The following is a 26,111-nucleotide window of genomic DNA, read 5'->3' as shown; positions in this document are numbered from 1 at the left end:
GTTCAAGCCTCATGACCCAGGGATCAAAAGTCAAGAAGGCAGAGAATGGAAGACTCCAAAAGCATCAGAAGCAGGTCAGATGACTCACACCTGTGTGAAGTGAGGGGCACTCTTATCATCATACATCATCATACATCATCTCATTCCGGGCCAATCACAATTTGTGTCCTCACTTTTGTCTTCAATGTTTGTGTTTATGTCATCACTCAAAACTGGACATTCATTGTCAATGACATTCAATGTTTGTGTTGGGACAAAAACTCAAAACCGGCCATTCATTGTCAATGGCGTTCAATGTTTGTGTTAGGATAATGTTTGCGTTTACACACACATTTTTATAAAGGTGCATCGGTTAAGACAGACGTCGCCGGAATCAACTGCAGGTCTGCCACAGGTCTGCTCATGAGGGACGCGACAACGCAAGCGTAAAAAGCTCAACAGAATCCAGGTCTGGCCGCGGGCGCGTGCACGAAAAGACAACGCAGACAACGCAGACATCAACGAGAGATCTGCTCAAGAGGGGGCGCGACAACGCAAGAGTAAAAAAAAGCTCAACTCAATCCAAGTCTAGTTAGTCGTTAGACAATGTACGCCTCCTTCATGGAACTTTGACAGATCGTCGAACACAAAAGACAAAAGTCTATGCAGCTGTCGTTGTCTTTCCACCACGACGTGGTCTACGAGGCGGTCCACCACCTCCAGGCCTATTGTACTTCTTGGGCGAAGCGTATGTTCTTCTTCAACTTCAGTGTCCACCTAGGGAGGAGACGGAACTGAGTGACTCTGTGAGCAGTTCAGAGCTTTTGCAATATAAGATTGATGCCTATGATGGGATGAAGGAAACCACAATGCAATTGTGAATCAAACATGGCTTTGAGTGTGCCACTGACATTTCGTACTTTGTCTTTGTCGTTGTAGGTTGCGGCCCTTAGCCAGCACGTTGTCCCAAATTGAAATGGCCCAACTAAGCACGTGATGTAAAACAAACGGCGCAAACACAAACATTACACGCCATTAAGACAATATGACGTAAATGACACATTATGACGTAAAATTCCCCTTCATTGTCAATGCGTTTACAAAACAAACATTTAACTAAACATTAAACCTGTATAAGAGGGGCTAGCGCCCCTCAAAAAAGAAAAAGTAACAAAACGAAGAAAGTAAAACAAAAACAAAAAAGACCTATAGGAAGGTTGGTCTGGTGGTCCTCAGTGTTTGACTTAATATCTATGGCTACGCAGTGGATTTTAGTCTGACCATGCCAGGCTAGGAATGGGCATTGGGCATGTACATCTGTCATCTCCTGACCTTTACACTGGTTCACAAGAGTAAAATTCTTGGCTTTATTATCCTCTCTTCTACAGTGTAACAACAATAGAGCACCGAAGTCTGACGTCAATATCGGTAGAGGGCGCAAATCCACGAGTTTGTGTACTTTTTATTTGCATTGTAATCCCCATAGGGGGATTTTAGATCGCCACATATAAGTACTGTGTTTGAAAAATTAACATGTCATCTCGGCCACACTGACTGTCGCAAAGGATACAGAGACACCTCCCTGACAATAACGCAAAGACAGCGTGTTTATTTCTGGACCACAATGCTTATATGAAACGATTTTAAGATGACCCCATGTTATTCTCCATAGAGAAATTACTTCTGTGAACCAGGGGAATCGAGGGGATGAGCTCTATAGCCACAAAAGGGCACAGACTGGCAAATCTCTAAAATGTCTGCATACATCTGTCATACTATGTGTACATTTATTTGTGGAAAAAAAGAGACCCCATGGTTGTACGGCTGATGGCTGTATGCGTATCGACGTTTTATAGCTGACAGTCAAACGGTTCTTGAGCTATGCCTGTTCAAAGTTTGCATTTTCAATTTAGTGCTATAGCTCCATCCTTTGGCCAATGGTCATGGCCCTCTACCATATTGCCTAATTTCACGAAAGCCGACTGCACGGTTAAGCCAGAACTGCAATATTTGGCGGTAGAAGAAGAAGATAAAGAAAAAGAAGAAGAAGAAAACATACAAATACAATGAGTGACCACTGACCATAGGCCCTTTGGGCTTGACCCTTCAAAAAACATACAAATACAATAAGGGACCATGGCCCTTTGGGATTTCTCCTTAATTATTAGAATTAAAAAAAGTTTGCTTATGTATTCAGGCTATCCTGAACCACTAGAGGGGGTAGCAGACACAACTAATAGATTGTTGATACTGTACTGTAGTAGGGCAGGCTATTTCATGTTATATAATCAAATACTCCCTGGTTTTCCTAAATGGAATAAAACTCCAAAGCTAATATGATCTCAATTGGTCATAGATTGTCTTCTGGGGTTGAAAAAGGTATATATATTTTTTTATCTTTTGTGTCTAGAATATATCACCAGCATTTTCTCTGAGCATCCGAGTGGATCCTGACTGCCTTGAGTTATGAGGACAGCTGCAGATCTGGGCTGCCAAAGACAGCAGCTATCATTGGAAGTTATACCTAAACACTGTAGCGTTGATAATTGTGTTTCCTATATAAGACATTGCATTGCACTTCCATACTTTACTGTATTTACTGTAAATCAGAGGTGAAATTTGCATAGGGTTGGTGGGTTATGTAAACCCACAGGGCCCCCGAACTGGCGAGGATTTTTCCCAACTTTCTTTTTTTTTTTTTTTTTAAGTCTATTATATGTACTTTTTTTCCAATAGTAAATATTACATGCCCTGCCCTCAGAGGTGGTTATTTGCGCTACGTACATTGCAGCCCGTTATGTAATCTGTAGCATTTGATTCCCCCCCCCCCCCCCCCCCTGAGTGCTGTGATGCTGTTATTTAGCATACACAATAGTAACAGAATCCATTGAAACATCTCAATTATTTGAGGTTTCAACTATATACTGATTTATTAAAGGACCAAGCAGTCCTGAAAGGACTTGGTCCTAAATTGTTATAAAGGACCAAGCAGTCCTGAAAGGACTTGGTCCCTTTTTGCTTTTGTCTCTTTTTTTCTTCTTCTCCTCCTTCCGCCAAAAATAGCAGTTCTGGCTGAACCGTGCAGTCGGTTTTCGGGCTTTTTGTGGCGCTTTTTGTGGCGCTATAGCACTCGATTGAAAATGCAAACTTTGACCACGCATATAGCTCATGAACCGTTTGACGGCAATGAAACTTCGATACACATATGTCTCCTCATGCCGAACAGGTTTTGTGCTCTTACTTTTGACCTCTGACCTCTAGATCACCGGCCATTTTGAATTATATGAAAAACAATTAAAATGCATCTCCTCCCAGGCTCCCAGGATCTTTGATCACAATGCACGAAAAGTTGTACACGTGAACTTTGGACCTATACGGACATGGGAAAGTTTTGTACGTTTTTTTATGTGGAAAAAAATGAAGGTTTTATGAGCCAATGGAAATTGCCGTTTTGTGAAAATTCTTCTTTTGCCCCATATACATGCAGCATCATATGCTTTTCCAACTTTACATTATGGTAGAGGGGCATGCCAAATAGCACTGAAACCAGCCTTAAAAAAACATGAACAGCAAACACACTGTAGTAATGAATAATGGACCAGGACACACATAATTGTCATCACAAACATTGAATGATTCTGCTGTTAACAATAGAACAACTGATTGTGTCTGGACTCTGGATAGCACAGCTAGGTAGCGACACACCTTTGCACCTTTGCAACACAAGGTAGTGGGTTCAAATCTGGCCACTGCCAACTGGGTGTCTATGACGAGTAGTTTGGTTTTGTTAGTTAGCTGGAAGTCCTGGGAACTGATGGTTGGTGTGGTGTTAATTTATTATACCCCACTACAATTACAGCATTTGATAGCTTTAGTAATCGTTCATGCAGATTTTAGTGTTAATACAAAAATGGTTACAAAGCTGATCTGTAATGTGACGTGTTGCAGGCTCAGAGCCTCTGCCTGATGGCCTCAAAAGTCAAATATCTCCCCTGGTCCAGAGGGATCCCTTTGATCTAGTGGTTAACACTCAGCGTGCGGGAAACGGTTTTCTCCGTGGTTCGAATCCCAAAGGTCCGATGCGGGACACGTAGATGTCCGTTTAGCGCATGTTTTTATTGATTACTTTCAATCGTCTTTCTACATAAAGAAAAATAACAGATTAAAATAGAAACAAAAACATGCGCAAAATGCTGTACAATAAATTCCAAAAGAATAACAAAGGAGCAATGAATTAAAAACAGTGATTGTACTTGCCTCCCTAATTCTTTGAGATCATGTATTCCACAGAGGGGAATACGATGGATTTTACAGGGTATGTTTTTATCCCAAAAGGATGTGCAGCTCTTGCCCGATTAATTGTGAATTTTGAACCTACAAGATTTTAATTATGATGTCTATATCATAACCTCAAGCTAAATGTTGCTACAAAGCTGGGAAACTGGCCATTATGTTTATTTGGATTTGCCTCACAATACAAATTCAGTGTTCCAGATTTAGTGCATGCAGGATGTGTGAGCAAACTCGATGGCAAAAGGCTTTCAGACTGGCACGCAGATAATCTTGCAGTTCGACATAAGAATGTGTGTATAGATTGAGGCATGTCTGGGGGGAAAACCACTGTGGTCAGCCTAATAATTCATTCAGATATTATTTACATCCTAGAACACATATTGTAGTTTTGTCAATGACATTCCAAAACATTCAATTCCTACAGACCATGCACCAGTGCAGGTCTCTTACAAACCATATTGGCAGATTAGCAGAAACCAGCACTAGTACTCTAGGCCAGGGCCATATACTGTATAGGTCAGGCATGTTTAGCTCATTGACCATGACTCACTTGACATTATATACTTTTGTTGATTTTCGAGGAAGCCACAAATCCATTCATTGTAATAAAATCAACTTACAAAAACAATACATGCAGTACATAGATACAGTATGTAATCCGACAGATTTAACTTTATAATGGTGTTATTATTTTGTCAAAGTTCTGAAATGTATTCAAAAATGAAATGCAGTAATCCTGGTCTCTATAAACTACCTCCCTACTGGCCAGCCAGGGCGCCTGATGGAGGGGAAAGGAACTGGTCGGAATAACTGGCCGGACGCGCTATGTCCGGCCAGGGAAATTCCCCCCCTGTCAGGTGAAAAGAAGCAGCTTGGACTCCTCATGCATAGAAGGAGGCATGAAGTCAGTCCGCTGCAGAGGAAGTGTAGCGCCCAGGATTACATTAGATAATTGGCACGTGGGTAGTAGAATAAGCCAATTTCCATGAGGTCCATGCATTAATACCCGTTAGTATATGGACTGGACTGTATAACCCAATAATATGACCATCATATAAACTGGCCATGATCCCATTCATTCACAGCACAAACCTCCACACTGTGAGGGTGTGGACTGTGCAGATGAGCTGGCAGAACAGTGGAGGTGCATCATGTGTTCTATTTCTGGAGGAGTCTCTCAAACATGCCATGGCACAGGTCTGACGGACAGGACAAGTGTTCCGTTAGACCCTCCCCTCACTCACATGAGGACCAGGCAGCCTGCATTCTTCAGGGTAAGCAGACCACCCCCCCCCCCCCATAGCTGTGTATGTGTGTGTGTGTGTGTGTGTGTGTGTGTGTGTGTGTGTGTGTGTGTGTGTGTGTGTGTGTGTGTGTGTGTGTGTGTGCGTGCGTGCGTGCGTGCGTGCGTGCGTGCGTGCGTGCGTGTGCACGCAGACATGAATGTGGGCCTTGGTGCTGGAGCGAGGCAGAGAGAGAGTAGCACGTAGACAGTGTAGACAGTGTGGACATTAGAAGCGGCTAGAGCTCTCCGAGGGGGCCCTGACCGCTCATCATGGGGCCAAAGCACTGAGGGCCTCTCAAGGCTAGAAAACTGTAAACAAACCACCAGAAAGGAACGAAGAAAAACATAAGAAAAGAACAGAAGAAAAAAGAAAAAAAATCCACAACAATGGTGGCAGAGGAGGTAATAATTACATTGTCCGGTGGAGCACCATGGGGCTTTCGTCTCCAGGGAGGCATGGAGCACCAGAAGCCACTCCAGGTGGCAAAGGTAAGATGCCGGTCTGTATAGATAGCGGAGAAAGAAATTGTATACTGTGCCCCAAAGGGATGTTTTGTGGTTTGATGTGAGGCCTCATGGATGTGAGAAATTGAAGTTATTGAACAGAGCACCAGAAGGTGAAACATTATATATATATATATATATATATATATATATATATATTAAGCCATTATTTAAGGAGCTGCAAGCAAAGTGGAAATGGAATATTTGCTGGCTCTGGCTGCTATCGCAGTTTGGTACAGCTGGGCCTGAGGATGAGTCGTCAACTTGTTCTAGATATACTCATGCGGAATCACATGCGATGATCGATTCCATCGACGGTCACATTCAATTTGAATCTTTAGTTATAGGTCCTCTATCTATATGATATAGAGGACTATGATTTTGGTTATAGAAGCTTTGTGGGATATACACTATACTCACCAATACCCATGAGTCATGACCATATCTGGTTCAGCAATATTGTCACGGGCAGATATAGGCTTCCATTGCATTGCTGCCATTTGAGCTACAGTAAGAAGCTCAAATCACTCCGGCTATGCCAATTTAAGCCTAGGGTTTTCCCTGGAAGCGTGGCTAGGGTGGTAACAACAGAGTTGATGTTACACATATAGGCTACATTAATTGAATGAAGATCTCATTGAAAAAAAGATTCATAAGAGCCCCATGGTACATGACAGACGGGAGACAAACTGCATTGCATCATCAATAATACAATTATTCACATTTGCATTATTATTATTATTAGTATTAGTAGTATTAGTATTATTAAAATATATAATTATTGCTCTGTCACGTCTCCCATGAAATCAATACAATCTTCTCCGCATGAGTATTAAACCACAGGGAATTCCACATTGTAAAGGAAATGCTTCATAACAAGTTTAACCCATTTTGGGCGGGAACCCCTTTTGGTGTTTTAAACATTATGTTATAATTTAGCTATTGAAAAATAGCAGATCTACAAGCTCATATGAGCTTGTAGGTCTGCTATTTTTGAAAAAACGTAAAAATGCGGCACATTAATCTTTTAATATATATTCTTTCAGAGCGAACGTTTTTAACTCAGGTCTAAATTGTATGTGTGATCTGTGTGCATGAATGTGTCACAAATCACACAGAAACCAAGCCACATTTGACACCTTGACATGCAGACCAACATTTGAATCTTGACCTCCGTTGGGAGAAACCAGAATACCGAAATAAGAATCTGCATTGGCTAAGAAGGAACCCATTTAGAAATTACCTCATCGTATAAACGGTACTAAAACACGGACAGTTAAAGGGATATTTCACCTTCAAAAAAAACTTTTGGTAATTTTATCGTCTACTCGGGCTCATGTAAACACCCCCGTTTTTAAGTCGCTCGATTCGGTGTTTAGATATTTGATATTAATTTCAGCTGCCCCGCCCCTTCCTATACAAACCCATTGTAACTTCTAACTTTTTTCTTACATATTAGTAGGACAACATCAGTCACCAGAAAAAAGGTTCGATTAATTTATCATGGTTAAAATAGAGTTAGAAGTTACAATGGGTTTGTATAGGAAGGGGGCGGGGCAGATTAAATATGTATATCAAAAATCTAAATACTGAATCGAGCAACTTAAGAACTGTCTGGGGTGTTTACATAAGCCTGAGTAGACGATGATTTTTTTTTTAAAGAGAAATATCTCTTTAAACCCCCATATATATGGTTGAGAAGAGTCCCTTCCCCACAATATCAGAAAACTGAAAATACACTAGCATAGAGCCCTGACTCAGGGGCTTCAGTTTTCTGATATTGTGGGGAAAGCTTTCGCTGAATATAGCTAATCGACAAGCTTTGTTGTACCGTGACGCGTTGTTAGCTTGTCGATCTGCTATTTTCTATGAAAGCTTTCCCCACAGTATACGGATGCTGGAGTTACATGTTTTAAACTAATGTTTAGGAAGTGGTCCCTTTTTGTGTGTTTTTATTATATTACAAAAATAACCATAGAACTTCGTAACTTTGAAACATGCAACTATTTTACTATAAATACTCAACTATAAATGTATGACGTGTATGTGTGCAGACTTAAAATACAGTATAAGGCATGCATATAGCATCCACACCCCATTAATTTGTCCCATAGAGATTTCCAAAAATATGTATATGAATTATTTTAGAATCAAGCCGTCCAGAATCCTGGTGAATCATGAACATAAAACATTTAAGTCTGTGAAAGAAATTATTGAAAACCGCAAAATGAAGGGTATTTATTAAATATAGTATATTATTAAATATTACATTTTCTTTTCTCACAGCATCATATGTTTATATGGTCATGATTCACCAGGATCCAGGATGGCTTGATTCTATAGGCTTAAAATAATAGCCTGAATATTTTTGGGAAATCTCTATGGGAAAAAATTAATGGTATGTCTGAATCGATGGAACCAGAAAATGGCCGCCACATGCTATACCCTATAGGCTATATACGCCTTGGAAAAATACTATTACTATTATCACTTCAATGTCTACTACTCTACTTACAAAACAATTACTTTTAAAACGAATAAAAAGTTTTTTGCTTATTTTCATCGTTTCATCGCAAATCATCGTTCTTCTCAGAACTCATTCAAAAACGTCATGCTCCTTCTGCTGTCGTCAGTTGATCAATGATTTTTTTTAAATGGCACGTGAATGCAACCAATGTGCATTCATTGAGTAAAACCTGGGGTTTGCAATGTACATGAAACAGAGAGAACAATGTTTCTATAGTACTATTCCTACTTCTTCACTCTATTCTGTATCCAAGACTAAATCTGGAACTTCCTATATAGGATAAGTCAGTGGTTCTCAACCTTTCCATGCCATGGCCCCCCAGAATAATCATATTTGAACTGGGGACCCGCGCACCCTGCATGACAAGCACATGGAATTGTAGGAGTTGAGGCATAACATTTGGTTTGACTCGGTTCCACAGAGAAATATTGTGAAAAATAGCAGATCTATACAAGTTCACACCACGTAGGTCGGCTATTTTCACAGTTTATGTCTCTTATATTTGACAATTGGGCCAATTCTTGACTATAGTTTGTTGATTACTTTTGGTAATTTATTATTTTCTGTTCTATTTTTTGGGGTCTTTTTTCTTCAAAGTATTAAAAATGTCTTAAAAGTCCTTAAATTGTCACTTCACTGTGCTCTGCATGCATGGAGACCCGCCCGAAATCACGTGGGTACCCCCTGGTGGTCCTCCTGACCCACAGGTTGAGAAGCCCTGCACTGAGTGTTGACTGAGCAAAAAGGGCCTTTGAGGGGGCTATTCTTGGTTGAAGAGCGAATGGTCACCGGGTCAGCCAAGGTGTGTGTTACAGCGCGGTATACTCAAAACTTTACCTCAAACACTCTTTTTGCAGATGTGTTTTTTATAGATGTGTTTCAAAGAGACGCTCAGAAAGTTCTCCTCCAATTTCATGAACAAAGCAAACCAAGATTATGTTATGTAGTAGCTACAATTTACTAACATCGTGCACATATATACTGCATTAGTCGACTATACATTCTTCCCTTTCAAAATGACCTCAGGGCAGATAAATTTCATGCATGGATAAATGACCAGGTACTAAAATGGCTCATTTTGGACTGGGCGGGAACCCCTTTTGGTGTTTTAACTAAGCTAAGCTATGTTATACTTTAGCTTAATAGCAGATCTACAAGCTCGTAGCGTGCCACCGAGTGGCGCGCTACGAGCTTGTAGGTCTGCAAATTTTGAAAGATCGTAAAAATGCGGCACAAATCTTTGAATATATATTCTTTCAGAGCGAATGTCTGGCCTCAATGGGTTAAAATAAGAATCTATGCCCCCTTAATAATGCTGTTATAACACAATACCCCCTCATACAGTGAAGTATGTTTATAACCTCCTTGGAATAGTTGTTGTTGGTGAAATTTGTTGACCAGAATTCCATAACATAGGAGACTTGACAGCAAATCACATTTATGACTGTGGACAGCTGTCTGCCTGCCCTCATCAACGGAGAGCTGTCTGGACTTAATAACTAGTCCATACCATAGAGTTGACTGTCATTTCCACCCACCGTCCATCCGGGCTATGGGACTGCAACCACAACTACAGATCCCAAGCATGCTAATATACACTGCTTAAATTTGGGAAAAGTGAGAAATTGGCATCGTCATTATCTCGATTTGCGAATGGTCAATGAACCAGTAACCAACCTCACCTGAAACACCTGAAACAATAAGTTACCCATGTGGCTGACAACCTCCACACTCTAGTCCAGACTCTAGTCTAGATCCTTTCCACTTTTAGATAGGCAAACACAGCTGAAGCCAATTGGCTAACAAACAAAAGGCTAAATGCGGGTATATGTTTCATTTAGGTTTAGGTTTACAGTTAACACCGTGCTGGCACAACAAAACACCTACGGGAAACACGTGTTATTACCATCAGCTTAGTGTATTTAACATTCAATGAATTTAACATTCAACGAAAATGTCCATAACTTTACATCATACATGGGCAACTGGCGGCCCGGGGGCCACATGCGGCCCCCACCTTCACTTAATGTGGCCCTCAGGTTAACACCAGAATACTGATAAATGAGTAGCTTAATGAGCAGTGTTAAAATGTTATTGTCTTTTTTAATGTCCAATGAATTTGTATTTAGTTCATGAAGTTAACATAACTATAATTAAAAGCATTTGAAAAGCATTTGAAATGAAATAAAAATGATACTTTTCAGGATTCCAATTCAAAAATAGCAAAAAAGATATTCAGGATTTCAAATCAAATACCGTAATAGATAAAATAGCTGCAAACTCAAAACACAGCATTTTGAGCTTGTAGATCAGCTATTTTTGGAGTTAATAACAGTAATATGCAATGTGGCCCTCTTGAGTGAGTGTTGAAATATGGTGAACTATGTGGTGCATTAATTTGTGGCACACAGTCAGTGTGTGTCTCAAAGCTGTGCTTTATTAATATGCTGGCTTTATACACAGACTAAATTAAAGGTGGGCATGATGCCACAGCCTTGTGCCTCCCATGGCCAGACCCTGGGGCACAGATAGTATATGATGGCACCAAGTGAAGATCGCAGCTGGCTGCCATCTCTCCCTGGTAAAGTGGCTGTGAGTGCCCCATCAAGCTGCAGAATGTGGTCTATGTCTGTAGCAGGGTCAAGCTGTCAGGACAAGACCTGCCTGTGCCAATCATTATCTCAAACCAAGATGGCTCAGTCACGTTGCTCTGTAATGTCCTCCTCCCGCTTTCCTCTTCAAAATGTAGGGCAGAGAATGAGAGAAACATGCACATAAATACAACATGGGAACGTGCGTGCGTGCATGCGCGCGCGCGTGTGTGTGTGTGTGTGTGTGTGTGTGTGTGTGTGTGCGCGCCGTGCGTGTGTGTGTGTGTGAGCGCATGTGTGCATACGTGCATACGCGAAAGAGAGAAACAGACAGCTTTACACAAAACATGAAGCATTGACATTAATAAGACACTTCGATAGGCCTAAATAACACACAAAGCATTAAAAGTGTGCAAAATAAACACGTTTAGGCTATGAAAGGACATTCGAATACGATAAATGAAATGCACATGCACATGCACATGCACATGCACATGCACATGCACATGCACATGCACATGCACATGCACATGCACATGCACATGCACATGCACATGCACATGCATTTGCACAATAGCTACAAGATTGTAGGTATTGTATTGTTTGTTTGAGAAAGTGATATGGCCTGGTGTCAGCTGAGTATTAACTAATTACATACTTAATCACCTGTGACAATCTGTTCATTGTGTGTGTGTGTGTGTGTGTGTGTGTGTGTGTGTGTGTGTGTGTGTGTGTGTGTGTGTGTGTGTGTGTGTGTGTGTGTGTGTGTGTGTGTGTGTGTGTGTGTGTGTGTGTGTGTGTGTGTCGCCTCCCTCTGCTGGGACAGGTGCGTAAGCGCAGTAAGGCGTGCAGGGCTGGGTTGCGGGAGGCTGATGAGCTGGTATCCATTAATGAACAACCATGCGGAGGTCTGTCTCACGCCCAGGCCATGGACCTCATCGACAGCTCGCCAGGAATACTTCACGTCCGGGTCAAAAGGTCAGGGGTTTACAGTAGAGTTGTATGTTCTTAGTTAATATGCAGCCAATTATGTCTGTGTTGCTGTATTTATCATGAAGAATTGTGATTTCTGCTAAAAAAAAAATAACTTTGAAACTACTGAAGTACTGATTCAGACAACACATACAACTATAATGACAAAAAGGATTTCTTCAATGTCAAAATACAATTTAGTGTCTGCTCAAATGAGCGTAACAGTAGGATTTCCCATGCTTGCTTCATGCTTGGAGGACCTGGGTTTAAAGAGTAACTAAAACCCAACCCCAAATGTGCCATGACTGGCCATCTTTTTTGTAAACAAGCCGCAGTGTGAATTTAGCCATTTTGATGACTATGCTTCACAAAGATTTGGGTTTGGGGATTCAGTCACTATTTCATCTAGCATTCCTGCCCTGGTGATATCCTGCATGTCTGCTCCTCTGCAGGGCACCGGCTGGCTTTCAGTCCGTGGTGCTTGTGACCCGCGCCCCGTCGCCCCGGATCGACAAGGAGTACCGAGCTTCCCTGCGCGCCATGTCGCCCCCCCGTCCGCCGCACCACGCGCCCGTCAGAGAGGTCCACCGGAGCCGCTCCTCGCAGGCCAGCGGCCTGACGTCTCCGCCGGGAAGCGAGGCGTACTATGGCGAGACGGACAGCGACGCCGACGTGGCCGGATACGAGAGGCAGCGCCGGCAGAAGCGCCGCAGCCCCAGCAACGCCGTGCCGGGGGGGAAGCCGCCGGGACGCACCTCCCCGGAGGGCGGCGAGACCTCGGAGATGAGCGGGTATGACAGCGCTCCGGACGCGCGTGTCTATCCCAGCCTGTCGGGTGGGCACGGGGGCGTGGGAGTGGGAGGAGGAGGAGGAGGAGAGGGCCTACCGGGGGTGGCTCGGAGGGAGGTGATCTACCACCCCCCTGCTCCGGGACTGTGGTCCTCCCAGACCTCCACGGAAACCTCCTCCATCATTTCTTCGGCAGACGACCAGGGACCACGTGACGGAGCAGCGGAGGAGGACAGCGGCTTCCTGGAGCCGTCCAATGTACCGCTGGTGTCCCCTGAGAGGGCCAAGGAGGCTCTGATGCTGGGCTCTCGCAGCCAAATGGTGCCCATGGTGGGGCCCGTGGACAGACCAGTTGACGAGGAACTCACCACAACCTACATGGAAAAGGCCAAGCAAGCCAGTGAGTATGGATAGAACCTACGGTACTTAGTTGCATGACAAGTGTCACTGTCAGATTTTCAAGCCAACAACTTCTGTTCTTTTCGTATAGAGAATATAAAGAGTAATAAATGGACTAATACAGATTTTACTGCAGAGGCAACAATCAGTCAGACTCTCACTTTCTCGTTTTTTTTTCAGTACCTGACAGTAAAGTACAGTACCATCCAATTTCAACGCCAGAGCTCTCTCCAAAATTCTTGAAAAGGCTTGAACGGCCAAGGTTCCAAAAAGCTAAAACATGTGCAGGTACATTCACAGTACATGCCCAGGCAAAAATAATAGTTCAAAATGAAACACTGGTCAAAACAAAGCTCCAAATAACTGAATAAACACACAAAATGAAACAAAGCAGGAACGTAAGAAACTATAAACAGGGGAAACCTTGGCAGGTCTCCCGTGGATGTTATAACGGCTAGCCTCAAGCCAAACTGAACCCCTATACGACGTCCATCTATACCACTGGTGCCCACACTTTTTTGTCTTGAGAGCCACTTTCAAAATGACCAGTTCAACAAGATCTATTGACCAAACTAATTATAATCCCTTTGCTAAATTTCAGTTTAAATAAGTTACATAAGACTAATTTGGAATGGGAAATAGAATTGGTAGGGTTTTGCAACTTTGTAATGCTACTGACGTTTGTGTGCAACCCTGCTACTGACGTTTGTGTGCAACCCTCTTGAAAACAAAGTGTTGCATTATATATTTATGATTATATATATTTTAGGGACATGTCGTGTGGTCTACTGGCCTATGTGATCTACTGGTAGATCACGATCTACCTTTAGGGCTAGTGCTCCAGGCATGTGTATAGATTCTATATGCATGCCTGGAGCACTAGCATGCAGGTGAGCCAAACCATCACATGGTTAATTGGTATTTTGGTAACACTACTCTATAGTAACTCAAACAAGGCTAACTACTACGGCCCATGAGTTATTTTGCACAATTACATAATGGTGTAGCCTATTGACGTTCCAAAAATGTTAAACAATGTTTCCCCAGAGCCAATTCATTCACAGATTATAATAAAGCCAAAACATGATACCAACCATAAACAAACACGCCTCCTCCTCTACAGTGCTTGGCCTGCATTCCAATCGACAGGATTGCCAGCATTGTGGAGGAGAGACAAGTGACCCCACAAACAATTCCACTTAACAGTGTCAATCAATAAACATTTCTTTTTTTTTAAACACTTTATTTTGATTTTTATTGATGAATAAATGAAAAAACATATGTGTACATTTTGTTGTATCCGACATGTAAATATCCCCCCCCCCCCCCCCCAATCAAGGTCAGAACAAGACAAATAAAACAAAGACAGACAGTACAAGACAGTAAAGGTAATTAGTAAACTAGTTTTGAAAGTACTAATGAACATAGTAAGAAGAAAAAAAGAATAATAATAAAATAAAATAAATAAAATAAACAGCATTTTCCATCAGGGTATGGTATCTAGGTTACATACATTGTATCCATCTTTCAGTTTAGATAGTAAATTGCTCTATATCCAACTGTCTACTTACTGAGGGCCTCCAACCAGAGGTCGCCCAAGGTTTAGTGTGAGGTATCAGATTGTACAAGGGAATATGGGTTTAAGTGAAAGGTATACTTTCTACAAACTCTATGAAAGGGGTCCACGTCATAATGTATCTATCTTTAGAACCACTACGGTTGTACCTTAGTTTCTCTAGGGGAATCATGGAGAGGACCTCTTTGACCCACTGTTTGAACGAGGGAGGTTTCCCCGACTTCCATTGTCGAAGTATCAATCTACGAGCCAAAAGCGTTGTGAATGCCACAGCGTTTGCCTGAAGACCCGTGAGCCGTTCCTCGATTGGAGACACCCCAAAAACAGCAATCACCGGGCATGGGTACAGCAATCACCGGGCATGGGTACAGCAATCACCGGGCATGGGTAATCAATAAACATTTAAAACTCTTTCAGTCCTTGTGTGTTGGATGGAACAGATATGCAACGTGACCACAATACTAAACGTCCTTCCCAGCCGGCTTGCTGGTGAAATTTGGCAAGCAGCTGTGCATTGTGTGTGCATGCAAGTTTCCTGATCATTACTGTCTATCTATAAGGGTACGGGAAAAAGGAAATGCCTATCCTTTAGTGTTGACTTGGGTCACTTCTTTGGACAATTATTAGAATACCTATACTCGAATCAAATAATGTAAAATACACCGATTTCAAGTACTTTATTTAGATTTCAAGAACCCCCTGACCTTACAGATCAACACAAGGCAAGCACGCTCACAGCTTTCCAGTACCAAAATAGTTTTTGAGTGGTGCAACCACTCCTACGACCAGCAATGTCCGTGTACACCTATGTGTGGTTAGCCTATGTGTGGTGGTTAATGAGCCAGTATAATGAGTACCAGTAGGGGCGCTGTTGCCAGAAACAGAGAGAGAGAGATAGTATTAGTGCTGCACACACTGTTGCCTGCTAATGAGAGAGAGAGAGAGAGAGAGGGGGGGGGGGGGGGGGGGGAGAGGGAGAGATGAGAGGAGGGGGGGGGGGGGGGGGGGGGAGGGGAGCTGCAACACTCAGTTCACACGGGTGTGATTTTTTCATGTATGAGGAACACACATAGATAGCGGGTTCAAAACATCAGAGCATAGCAATATAATAATGACGTTGATCTGAAAACAAGTCTCTTGTTCCGTACTAAGCTGTCGCATTGGGGAAAGAAAGTGCTACTTGCAGGCAGGTGACTTGCCAACGTGGTGCCTCTTAGAGAGCCGTGCTGGTACAGGATTCTATATTTACATCCAGCTCCATGGTCCAATAACCCCTGCGCTCAACCTGGGAGCTCAGAAAAGCATCTACAGCTGCTAGCAGGTGTCAAATAGCGGTCCAGCTAGGGACCAACTCACTGCACCCACCTCTTTTGCACGCATGTGCTTTCTCATTCTGTCCCTCCGTCTCTCAATGCGGTCCCAATGTTTGGAGCTATTGGCCCTTCCTTGTTCATGTAACGGAAAATGAATTCCCTTAAAATGTGTATTACTATTCACCATGGCCAATGCTGCAGGGTTTACGAAAGCACAACCATGGCAGTTTTACAATAATCTAAATATAACTGAAATAACTGAAATGGTAGCTCACCAATATGTATAAAACTATTAATAGTTAGTTATTCTCATATAACTGGCCGATAAGAGTCAGCTATCTAGCTATGCTAGTTAAATGTACTGACAGTGGTGGAAGAAGTACTCACTTTACTTAAGTAAAATTATTAATACCATAATGAAGAAATATCTGTTACAAGTAAAAGTCAGGTATTCAAAATTTACTGTATCATAAAAATGTACTTAAAGTAGCAAAAGTAAAAGTACTCATTGTTTTAAAAATGCATAAATTAATCTTGGCTATTTTCAACTAGCCAAAGTGTAAATAGGGCTGAACTGGTTAATGTATGCAAAGTAACTAGTAACTAAAGTTTTCAAATAAGTTTAGTGGAGTAAAAGTCAAGAGTTGGCTTCGTACGACGCTTAAAATGTCTTTAAATAAATAATTTAAGAAATGCCTATGGGAAAAATGCATTGGGATTCATTTCCTGGGCCACTCGTTGTTCTGAAAGGGGGAGGGACTGCGACGCACTATAGGCAACCAGCACTAGGTCGTACTGCTGGGGCAGATCGGCGTGTGCACGCATCCGCCTGGGTGATGTCGGACTGCTGGGCGGGTGAGTGACAGGGAAGGTGGGTTAGGTGACGGGGAAAGTGGGTTAGGTGTCATAAACGCAAGGTTCCATAGACCTCTGGTCGCAAGAAGAAAAAAATATATATATTATTATAAAGCATTGTATATTGACTTACTGTATAAAGTCAAGTATTACAATACAATGACCTACTCTGTAAGTGTTCATTGGGGTTCTTTGAGTAAAATGGCATTCCTGAATGTGTAGATACTACTAGAACTACTAAAGAACCTATAGGTGTTCTACTGGACTCTAACCTTTGTCTCGAAGCTCAAGAAAAACACATAGTTCACACCTGCTTTTTCCACCTACGCAACATCTACAGATTCCGTCCAATCCTTTCCACCCCTAACCTCCATAAAGTGGAGGGGTGGCCACAGGACGTACCGGTCATAATACCGGCGAGCTGCGACCGTTTATGATAGCGCTCAAGTTATGATAGTTGATAGTTAAAGAAATTTGACAGGCAGGCAAAGTGAGTGACAAATAAACCCTGTTATATCTTCAATCGTTTTGCCAGCATTCTTGTGAGAGCAACAAAAGGGTTGTGTAGTTGTCTGTTGGTGTAGCATTTATGTTGTTCTGTAAAAGTGGTGGTATTAGGGCTTTCTTGTTTGTGTGTGCCTCGACGGAGCGGGCGGTAGAGTTTCTGCTATGTGCGTGCTGGTTGTGGTGGGCCGGTCTGGGCCAAATTCGCACGAAAATGACCGGGCCGAATTTTTGTCCCAGTCCAGCCCTGCAACAATGCCCTTATTTCATCACGCCTGGATTACTGCAATGCTCTTTACTCAAATCTCAACAAAGGATCCACACACTTTTACAATTAGTTCAGAGTGCAGCAGCAAGACTTATCACCGGGACCAGGTCAGAACACATCACCCCAGTTTCAGCATCATTACACTGGCTGCCTGTCACTTTAGGGACCTTCTAGAGGTCCCTAAAACCAATATGGTGACCACGGGCGACAAGGCATTTGCTGCCAGGGCCCCCAGGCTCTGGAACAGACTCCCACTGGACCTTAGGGTTGCTATACTAGTTCCCTCACAATTTTTAAAACAAAACTTAAGACACATTTCTACAGAGAGGCCCCTTTTAACCCCCAGAACTTGACACCTTTATTCCCCCTGACAATGTTGTTGTTATATTTTTTGGTTGTTATTGTTATAATGTTTGTGATTACTTGATTGTTTTAATTATGTTGTTAAGCACTTTGGAACACTGTTCAAAAAGGTGCTATATAAATAAAGTTTATTATTTATTATTACTAGACAATAAAGCACCCAATGACCACTTATACAGTAGTGACACTATAATGCATTATACAATTGTTATAATGTATTATATAATACAGATACACTATGATCCTCAATGTCCAGGAGTGAACAGTAATAATGGATACATTAATTATACAGTGTCATTAGCAGATTTGAATGCATTATAAGTATATATATATAGTGCATTGTAGACATGGGCTTTGTTTGTTGATGGAGACAATAATATACTGATTGATCATGTGTGACCAACTTTTATAAGTCAAAGTCAACGACTGCTTCTTAGAAGTCAGCCATAAGAGTCCTTGGAATAGGGCAGGGTTAGGCTATTTGAAGCTAATGGGCTACTTTAAGATGAAAAATAAATGTACAGTGCTAATCCCTCTGGCTGCCACTGAGTTCAAGATTAGCATTCAAATACGCTGCTCAGGGACACTGTCAGGGACAAATGAAGACCTACAGCTAGGTCCTCATATTATGAGGATCTTAGAGTTTGTGATAATCAGCTTAACGCTGCAACAAGTTAAATGCCATACCGTGGTTACTGTTTGAAATTCGGCCACTGTTCCAGTAACCTACAAATAGGACCCTCCAGTAGCTTGCAAATACATTGGGTAAAGATAGATGTCACAGAAGCTAGTAAGGTGCAAATATATCCTTCACCCAAGCTAATGTGAGAAGCCCCAGATTTTCCAGAGGTGCCTAAATTCAATTTTAGACCATGATCTCGTTTCTCAAGTTCATGTTTGAATCTGAGAACATCATTGTCCACCCTATTAAAGCCTAATGGTCTCCTATTTGTGCATCATTCTAGAAGAGAAAAGATCCACTTTCCTTGAAGTAATTTTGTGTATTTTTGAATGACTTGGAAACCGTTGAAATACATTTTTGACACATTTGTCACGTGTATGGATATAATTATTTAACACCTATTAATTTTGTCCCTATACAGAGTTGAACCGAGGGGAAACGGCACTGGACAAGAATGTGAAGGAGGCCAAAACCAAGTGTCGAACGATCGCCTCCCTGCTGACCGACGCTCCCAACCCTCACTCCAAGGGCGTTCTGATGTTCAAGAAGAGACGGCAACGCTCCAAGAAGTACACCCTCACCAGCTTCGGCAGTGTGGACGAGGACATGTGTCACGACTCGCAGGAGGAGGAGGAGGACGGGGTGTTCCCCGGGAGTGAATCGGAGTTCGACGAGGATGGCTTTTCGGGGGTGCCCGACCCGACGTGGGACAGCGACTACCTGGACATGCTGGAGAAGAGGGCGGCTGCGGGTCCCGCGGCGGGGGGTCGCGGTGGCGACGGGGCAGAGGACGCGACCAGTCCGGGGCTGAGTGACTCCACGGGGAAAGGCGCTCAGCTGTTTGAACAGCAGAGAAAGAGAGCGGCCGAGCATGCGAAGAAAGTGGCAGCGGCGCAGCCTCAGGTTCCTGCACAGGTCCAGGTCCAGGTCCAGGTCCAGGTCCAGGAGCAGCCTCAGATGTACCAGCAGAGCCAGTTGCAGCCAGAGATGAACCCGCAAGTGCAGCCACAATTCCAGCCTCATCACTTGCCCGTCACTTTCTCAGCAGTTCCCCCTGTGGCCTTACAGGACGAGGCCCTGCAGCCAAGGCACTTCCAACCAGCAGGGCCAGCTGCTGCCGCCGGCTATAGCACAGCTAATGGGGACCTCTCATACTCTGCGGTTGGCATGGGTGGCGTGGTTATGTCTTCTCCATCTGTGGCTCCTAAACCGGCCACGGCCTCGGTCACTATCCTGACCGCTCCCGCACCGCTAGCTGAGACGCCGCTGCCAGAGCAACCTTCCAGTAATGTCCTCAACAGAACTGCACGTCCCTTTGCGCCTGGTTTCATTACTAACCGATCTGCCACTGCTCCCGTGGTATTTCGCCCAGCTACGACAAAGAGGTCCCAGCGCCCTGCCTCAGCAGCGGTTTTGCCACCGTCGTTCTCCACCTCTATGGACCCAGCCTTCAATGTTCCTTCACAGCCAGCCACTGGTCCTCCACCAACGTTTTCTTCACCATCGTCTATGCCTGGCGGTCCCTTCACTCCAACACCAGCATTCTCTGTTGCCCCACCAAATTCAGCCCACTTTACATCTGTGGAGATGATTCCTCCGGGGTATACTACTTTCGTGCCCACCAGGTCAATGCCCCCAGCTCCATATGCACCAATAGCTCCAGCCCCGGTTCCTACCATACTCCAATCTCCAGACTCTGCTCCTGTTCCGCACCTCAGAGTTGCCCCAATGCCTCCAGTCCAAGTGTCAGTAGCCCAGTCGCCCCCAGCATTAGTTTCTATTGCCCCAGTAGCTCCAGTATCTGTGGTCTCTCAACCAGACACCACAGCCCCGACCCCAGTCCCAGGGTCAACCGGACGTACAGGCATTTTACTTGAAGCTCGGCGGCGCAGCGGTAAGCCCAGACCCATGTTCAATGTTCCCAATGTCAAGAAGAACTCCCCCAATCCTGATCTACTGTGCATGGTGCAGAACCTGGACGAAAGGCCCGTCAGACACAGATACGGGCCGCCTTCTGAAGATTACGACGCAGGATACGATGAGGATGCTGAAAGGGGCAGGATGCCTCCTCCGGTGGCACCCAAGCCACGAGTCATCCACGAGACCCCCCAGATTCCTCAGGCAGAGGGAAAGGGGGCCCAGCTGTTCGCCAAGAGGCAGAGCCGCATGGGCATGTACGTGGTGGACACGCCACCCGAGACCCCATACCAACAGGAGTTGTCCGCCCACCCGTCGACCCAACCCTATGACACCCCATACAATGTCCCCTCACAGTGGAAATACACCCCCAACATCCGGGCACCACCACCCATCGGCTACAACCCACTCCTAGCCCCCTCTGTCCCTGTTGGGCCCCAGAGAGATACAACCAACGCTGAGAGCAAGGCTAGAGGAGGCACGTCCGCCCAGAGAGAAGGAATCAAAGCCCTCGATTTCATGAGACGGCAACCATACCAGCTCAACTCTGCCATGTTTAGCTATGGGGGCAGTGCTGCTAACCTGTCAGCGATGCCCTCCTATCACACCCAGAGGCAGCAGGGTGACCACACTACAATGGTTGGTAGCTCACTAGCCCAACCCAGGCAGATCCCTGTTAAGGCAGCACGTGTGTATGAGATTAAACGTTTCTCTACACCTACACCCATGACAGCTGCAACACTGTCACCCAAAGTGATAGCGCCGCGTTCAGCCACCACCCTTGGAGAGCGTATCTCCCACTCCAACATGATCTCCCCACCTCCCGTGCTTCGCGCTCCATCCCCTGCTCAGGCGTATGCTGCGCCTACCCCAGCTTTTGCCCTAACCTCACCTCAACTACGCATTTCCCAACCAATTGGCCTACCAAGTCTTCCAAAAATCTCTGCTCCCCCTGTTCCTAATGCCGTGCCCAATGCACTCCCTACACCCTACACTCCGGTATCTTACAACAGTGGCCTCCAGTCAGCCAAGCAATTCCAGAGTGCCCCCGAGCTGAGTTTCCTTGTTTCCAACTTGCCCCCACTGAAGGCCAATCCGGTTCAGGTGGCTAGGCCTCGGTTTGTTGCCACCAAAGGGGGCATCCAACCCCGCATCTGGAGGCCAGGGGCCATGTGAGCAGGAATCTAATTAGTAATATCAGTCATGGACAGCATCATTTAATGTTGACCACTAAACTACATGAGAAGAAATGGAGAACCTTGTGTTTTAGTCCAGAAGGTCCAGGAACTGACAATGCTTGTGCAATGTGTGTGACAGGGACTATTTGGTTGTAGACCAGATAAGCCTAGACAAATCTTTTGCTCAAAATGCTGCTCCACACATGTATGTCTTTGCTGATACAGTACATGTATTTACACATTTATTTGAGTTGTTGTCAACAATAATGAGAATACATCACACAAGTGCTATATAATAACTTATAATAATAATAATATAATGCCTGTTTCTATTTATTTTTTTAACTTAGGATATCTGAAACATATCTAAAAGAAATGAATGGTGCAGGTCTTTCAACTATAACAACTACTAACAGCAGCTAGGGAGTTGACTAAGTGGTGGAAAGATCGCACTGATCAGAGAAGGTGTCTTTCTGCTATTCAATAATATATATGACATTTGAAATAAGATGACATGAAGTTAGTTTTTGAAAAGCATTTTATTCATATTTGCATGACCAACCAAGCGGTGCCATTTCAAAATTTCTAGGCCTATGGCCTTTGTAAAAGCCTAAAATCCCATTCTTGTCAACCAATGAAGTGTCATTAATGTTATTAAGCTCGTCAGCACTTAACTCACTTAGGGCTGTATTTTGCGTGTCTTAAGTACCAGGTCTTAAGACCTGGAGGCGTGAACAATGCCATTTGGCTATTCTGAGTAGCCAAAGAGCATTGACCACGCCTCCAGGTCTTAAGTTAAGTAATGAGACCTGGTACTTAAGACACGCAAAATACAGCCCTAGTGTCACGTGACGCCTTTGGACGCCTGTTTGCGTATATGTACCCCGTTGCCGATGGCGCCTTTTGACGCCTTTTTTAATATCAATTAATTCGACTTAGCTGTGTCCAGTTCCCTGTGTAACACTCCAGTGAAAGGATCCGGTACAAACCGGAAATTAAAATTCCGCTGGCTTATGCTTGCTATGGGACGCAGCATCTTAGAACGTAAATATCTCGGAATCCCTTTTTAGACCAAATTGCAAGCTTGGTTTGCACCCAAGTATGTTTTGGGTGTATTAAATTACAATCGTGGGACATGTTAAATAGCGGATTTTACTTCCTGACTCAAAAGCCCTTTCAACATAAGAGTATGGTGTACGGCCATTCACTTTGCATTGGTGGAAAAAGCGCTGTTCTAAGCCACCACTAGATGGCAGTCAATGTTAATTTCATTTTAGTTGTTCAAACTGTTACTTGTTTTTGGCATGGGTCACACTCAGCAGGTGCCCTGGCTGTCACATTATACAGTATGTCACTGGATATAAATGCTTGTGAGTCACACTTGGGCAAAAACAGACCTTCTCTGTACCAGTGTGGCCTGTTTGGATGTATGTCACTCTCATCTTGTATTAAACCAATGGCACTAATGATTGAATGTGTATTTTGTTTTAACGAGACTGAACTTTGAGAAGGGCCAGAGATGACTAACAGAGGCACCGGCATTAAAAGATGGGTATGAGAGTGACTCGATATGGATAGATGCAGGACCTAGTATATGGCCTGCTTGCATGACGGTAAGGGCTTACAATTTAGCCTGTAGGTTAAGGTCTCCATTGGCATATCATGTTGTTTCAGGCTATCCATTTTAAAGGATATAGAAAAACATTGGACAGTATACCACAAATGTGAGACATCTGATTGGTTCCTGGTTTTGGAATACCACAGCCTGTAGAAATGAAATGACCGTGTATAGGAAGGTTTGGATTCTGTAGCAAGGTGTTGCAATAGGAAGAAAAGAGAGGGGGGGAAGCACAGAATTCCAATTATGCCGGTGTCTGTAAGTAAATGAGAAGGACATTTGATATGATGCCGTACATGTTTGAATGGCACAGCTTGAGGCAATGGCTTATACTTTCGATATGCAAATGCTGGTAAGCAGTGAAGTTAAAAGGTTAAGTACTGGAGAGATGAATGTGTTCTTTTTTGTTGCAGGGAAATTGACAGTGAAGTGCTGAAACGATACTATTTTGTTAATTTTTTTATCATTTCTAAAGATAGTATTATCTCAGAGCTGTATCTTTTATTCATTGTATATCTGCAAAAACCTAAAAGTTGTGGATATGGTTTTGGTTATGTGTAAAATTATAAATAATGTACGTGTTCCTGATTGTAGCTAGATTAATGAATATAAAAATGTTTGTGGATGATGCTGCAATAAAGTAGGGCTGTACATGCTTCGTACTGACTTTGGAGACAAGCCTGTTTTTTAGAGGAAAGTAAAATGTTGAGGTATTTTTACTGAAGTATTTCACTAAAATTATTTGACAACTTTGTAGATTTTTTAATATTATTAGAAAACCTATATTTACCACTTCATCCTGTGGACTATTTGAAAATAGGCGATCTACAAGCTCATTACTTCTTCCACCATCACTGCCCACTCTTGTTCATTGTGTGTCCTTCCATGCACTGGAATTATACAATGTGGAAGATTGCAATATTTTATAATAAATGTCAAATATCCAAAGACACGTATAGCCTTATCAGATAGATAGTAATTCAAAATGTATGATTTCTGAAAAAAGATAATAACATAGCAACAAACATTTGACATTACATACTGTACTAAAACACCCAATATGCATTTAATCAAGACAATAACACACAAATAAATATAGAATTTCAAATGTCTCAGAATAATCCTGAAAATACACTGGCCGGACAAGATCAGCAATAACGATCTGTGGATGAAGACAAAGCGACTATCCCAGCAGCAAATGAAAGTAGACGAAGATGGAGATGGATCGGGGACACACTGCATAAACCATTGTCAAACACCACCAGACATGCAGCAGTGTTGGGTCAGCTAGGCCTACATGTAACTTAACTTGCCCAACACTGGTTTTAAGTATTTATTTATTTATTTTCCAGTAAGAATTCAGACTTGAATACCTGCACGTATTGTGGAGTAAGCAATAACAATTAAAGTTAATTGATAGGCCTATTAGCTATATGATTCATCGTTATCTGCAGTGTTGGGCAAATTAAGCTACATGGAGCACTGCAAAACAGTGATCATTATTGGGTCGACGTTTCGGTCGCTTTAGACCTTCATCAGGACAGACAATCATTGTCTGTGTAAGTGAAGAAAATTAAGTGACAGAATTTTAAACAAATGACAAAAAAGTTTATAGCAAAAGATCAAATTATAACATTAAAAACATATCAATGTATTATTCAATAAGTTTGGACCAACAAACTGACCGACCAACTGAATGGCTTATAATAGTTATAACGTGTACTCACATCTAGCCCTGAAACATGACTGCCATGATGATTATCATGACAGTCATGCAGAAACTTAGCCCTGTTTTTGGCGCTCGCTGCATTTACAAGATTTCCGTATATATAAACATTCAGATTTCAAATATAAAGTACTCACAATTTGTCCCACGGGTGTTAGTTAGTAGCAGCTCCAGCGATTAGAATTGCTGCATCCCGCGTTGTTTAATAAAAAGCATTTTTGTCCGAGCTCCCCGGCTACTTTTTTCAAACGGGGTTCATTTGGGAAATCCACAGTTTCACACCGGGAGCGCACTCGCCTATTAGTCTGTATTGGCAGGGCGGTCAGCGTACCTATATCGAACACACCGAGTGCCACCCTCCTCCCGACCGATAGGGGCGCGTAGTTGAAAGCCAATGGCAAAATAACACCTTGGATAAAAATGCTTTTAATTAAACAACGCGGGATGCAGAAATTCTAATCGCTGGAGCTGCTACTAACTAACACCCGTGGGACAAAGTGTGAGTACTTTAAATTTGAAATCTGAATGTATATATATACGGAAATCTTGTAAATGCAGCGTTCGCCAAAAACAGGGTGAAGTTTCTTCATGACTCTCGTATGAATACGAGAGTCATGAACCATGGCTAACTCACATCTAAACTTGACAAGACAAATCACATGCATACAGTACATTTTGCCTATGTAAATTAATTACCAACAACAAGTCATTATACCCAGGAGACAATTTCTAAGACCAGCTACAGTGTATGTTCTGAAATTCTGAGTGAAGT

The 26,111-nt window shown here is 43.1% G+C and overlaps 1 protein-coding gene across 1 annotated transcript; it reads left to right on the top strand.

The window, feature by feature from the left end:
- Window positions 1-5,639: 5,639 nt before the first annotated feature.
- synpo2la (synaptopodin 2-like a) lies at window positions 5,640-24,280 on the top strand. The gene is made up of 4 exons (XM_083774860.1): window positions 5,640-6,046; window positions 12,006-12,157; window positions 12,604-13,340; window positions 19,322-24,280. Exons 1-4 carry the CDS (start codon window positions 5,945-5,947, stop codon window positions 21,991-21,993), a joined length of 3,663 nt encoding a protein of 1,220 aa, XP_083630986.1. The 5' UTR covers window positions 5,640-5,944; the 3' UTR covers window positions 21,994-24,280.
- Window positions 24,281-26,111: the final 1,831 nt, after the last annotated feature.

This window comes from Protomyctophum parallelum (assembly GCF_964188405.1).
Source record: "Protomyctophum parallelum genome assembly, chromosome: 10".
Taxonomy (NCBI): Eukaryota; Metazoa; Chordata; class Actinopteri; order Myctophiformes; family Myctophidae; genus Protomyctophum; species Protomyctophum parallelum.
The sequence above is the reverse complement of the archived record's forward strand: the minus strand, read 5'-3'. Positions and strand labels throughout refer to the sequence as shown.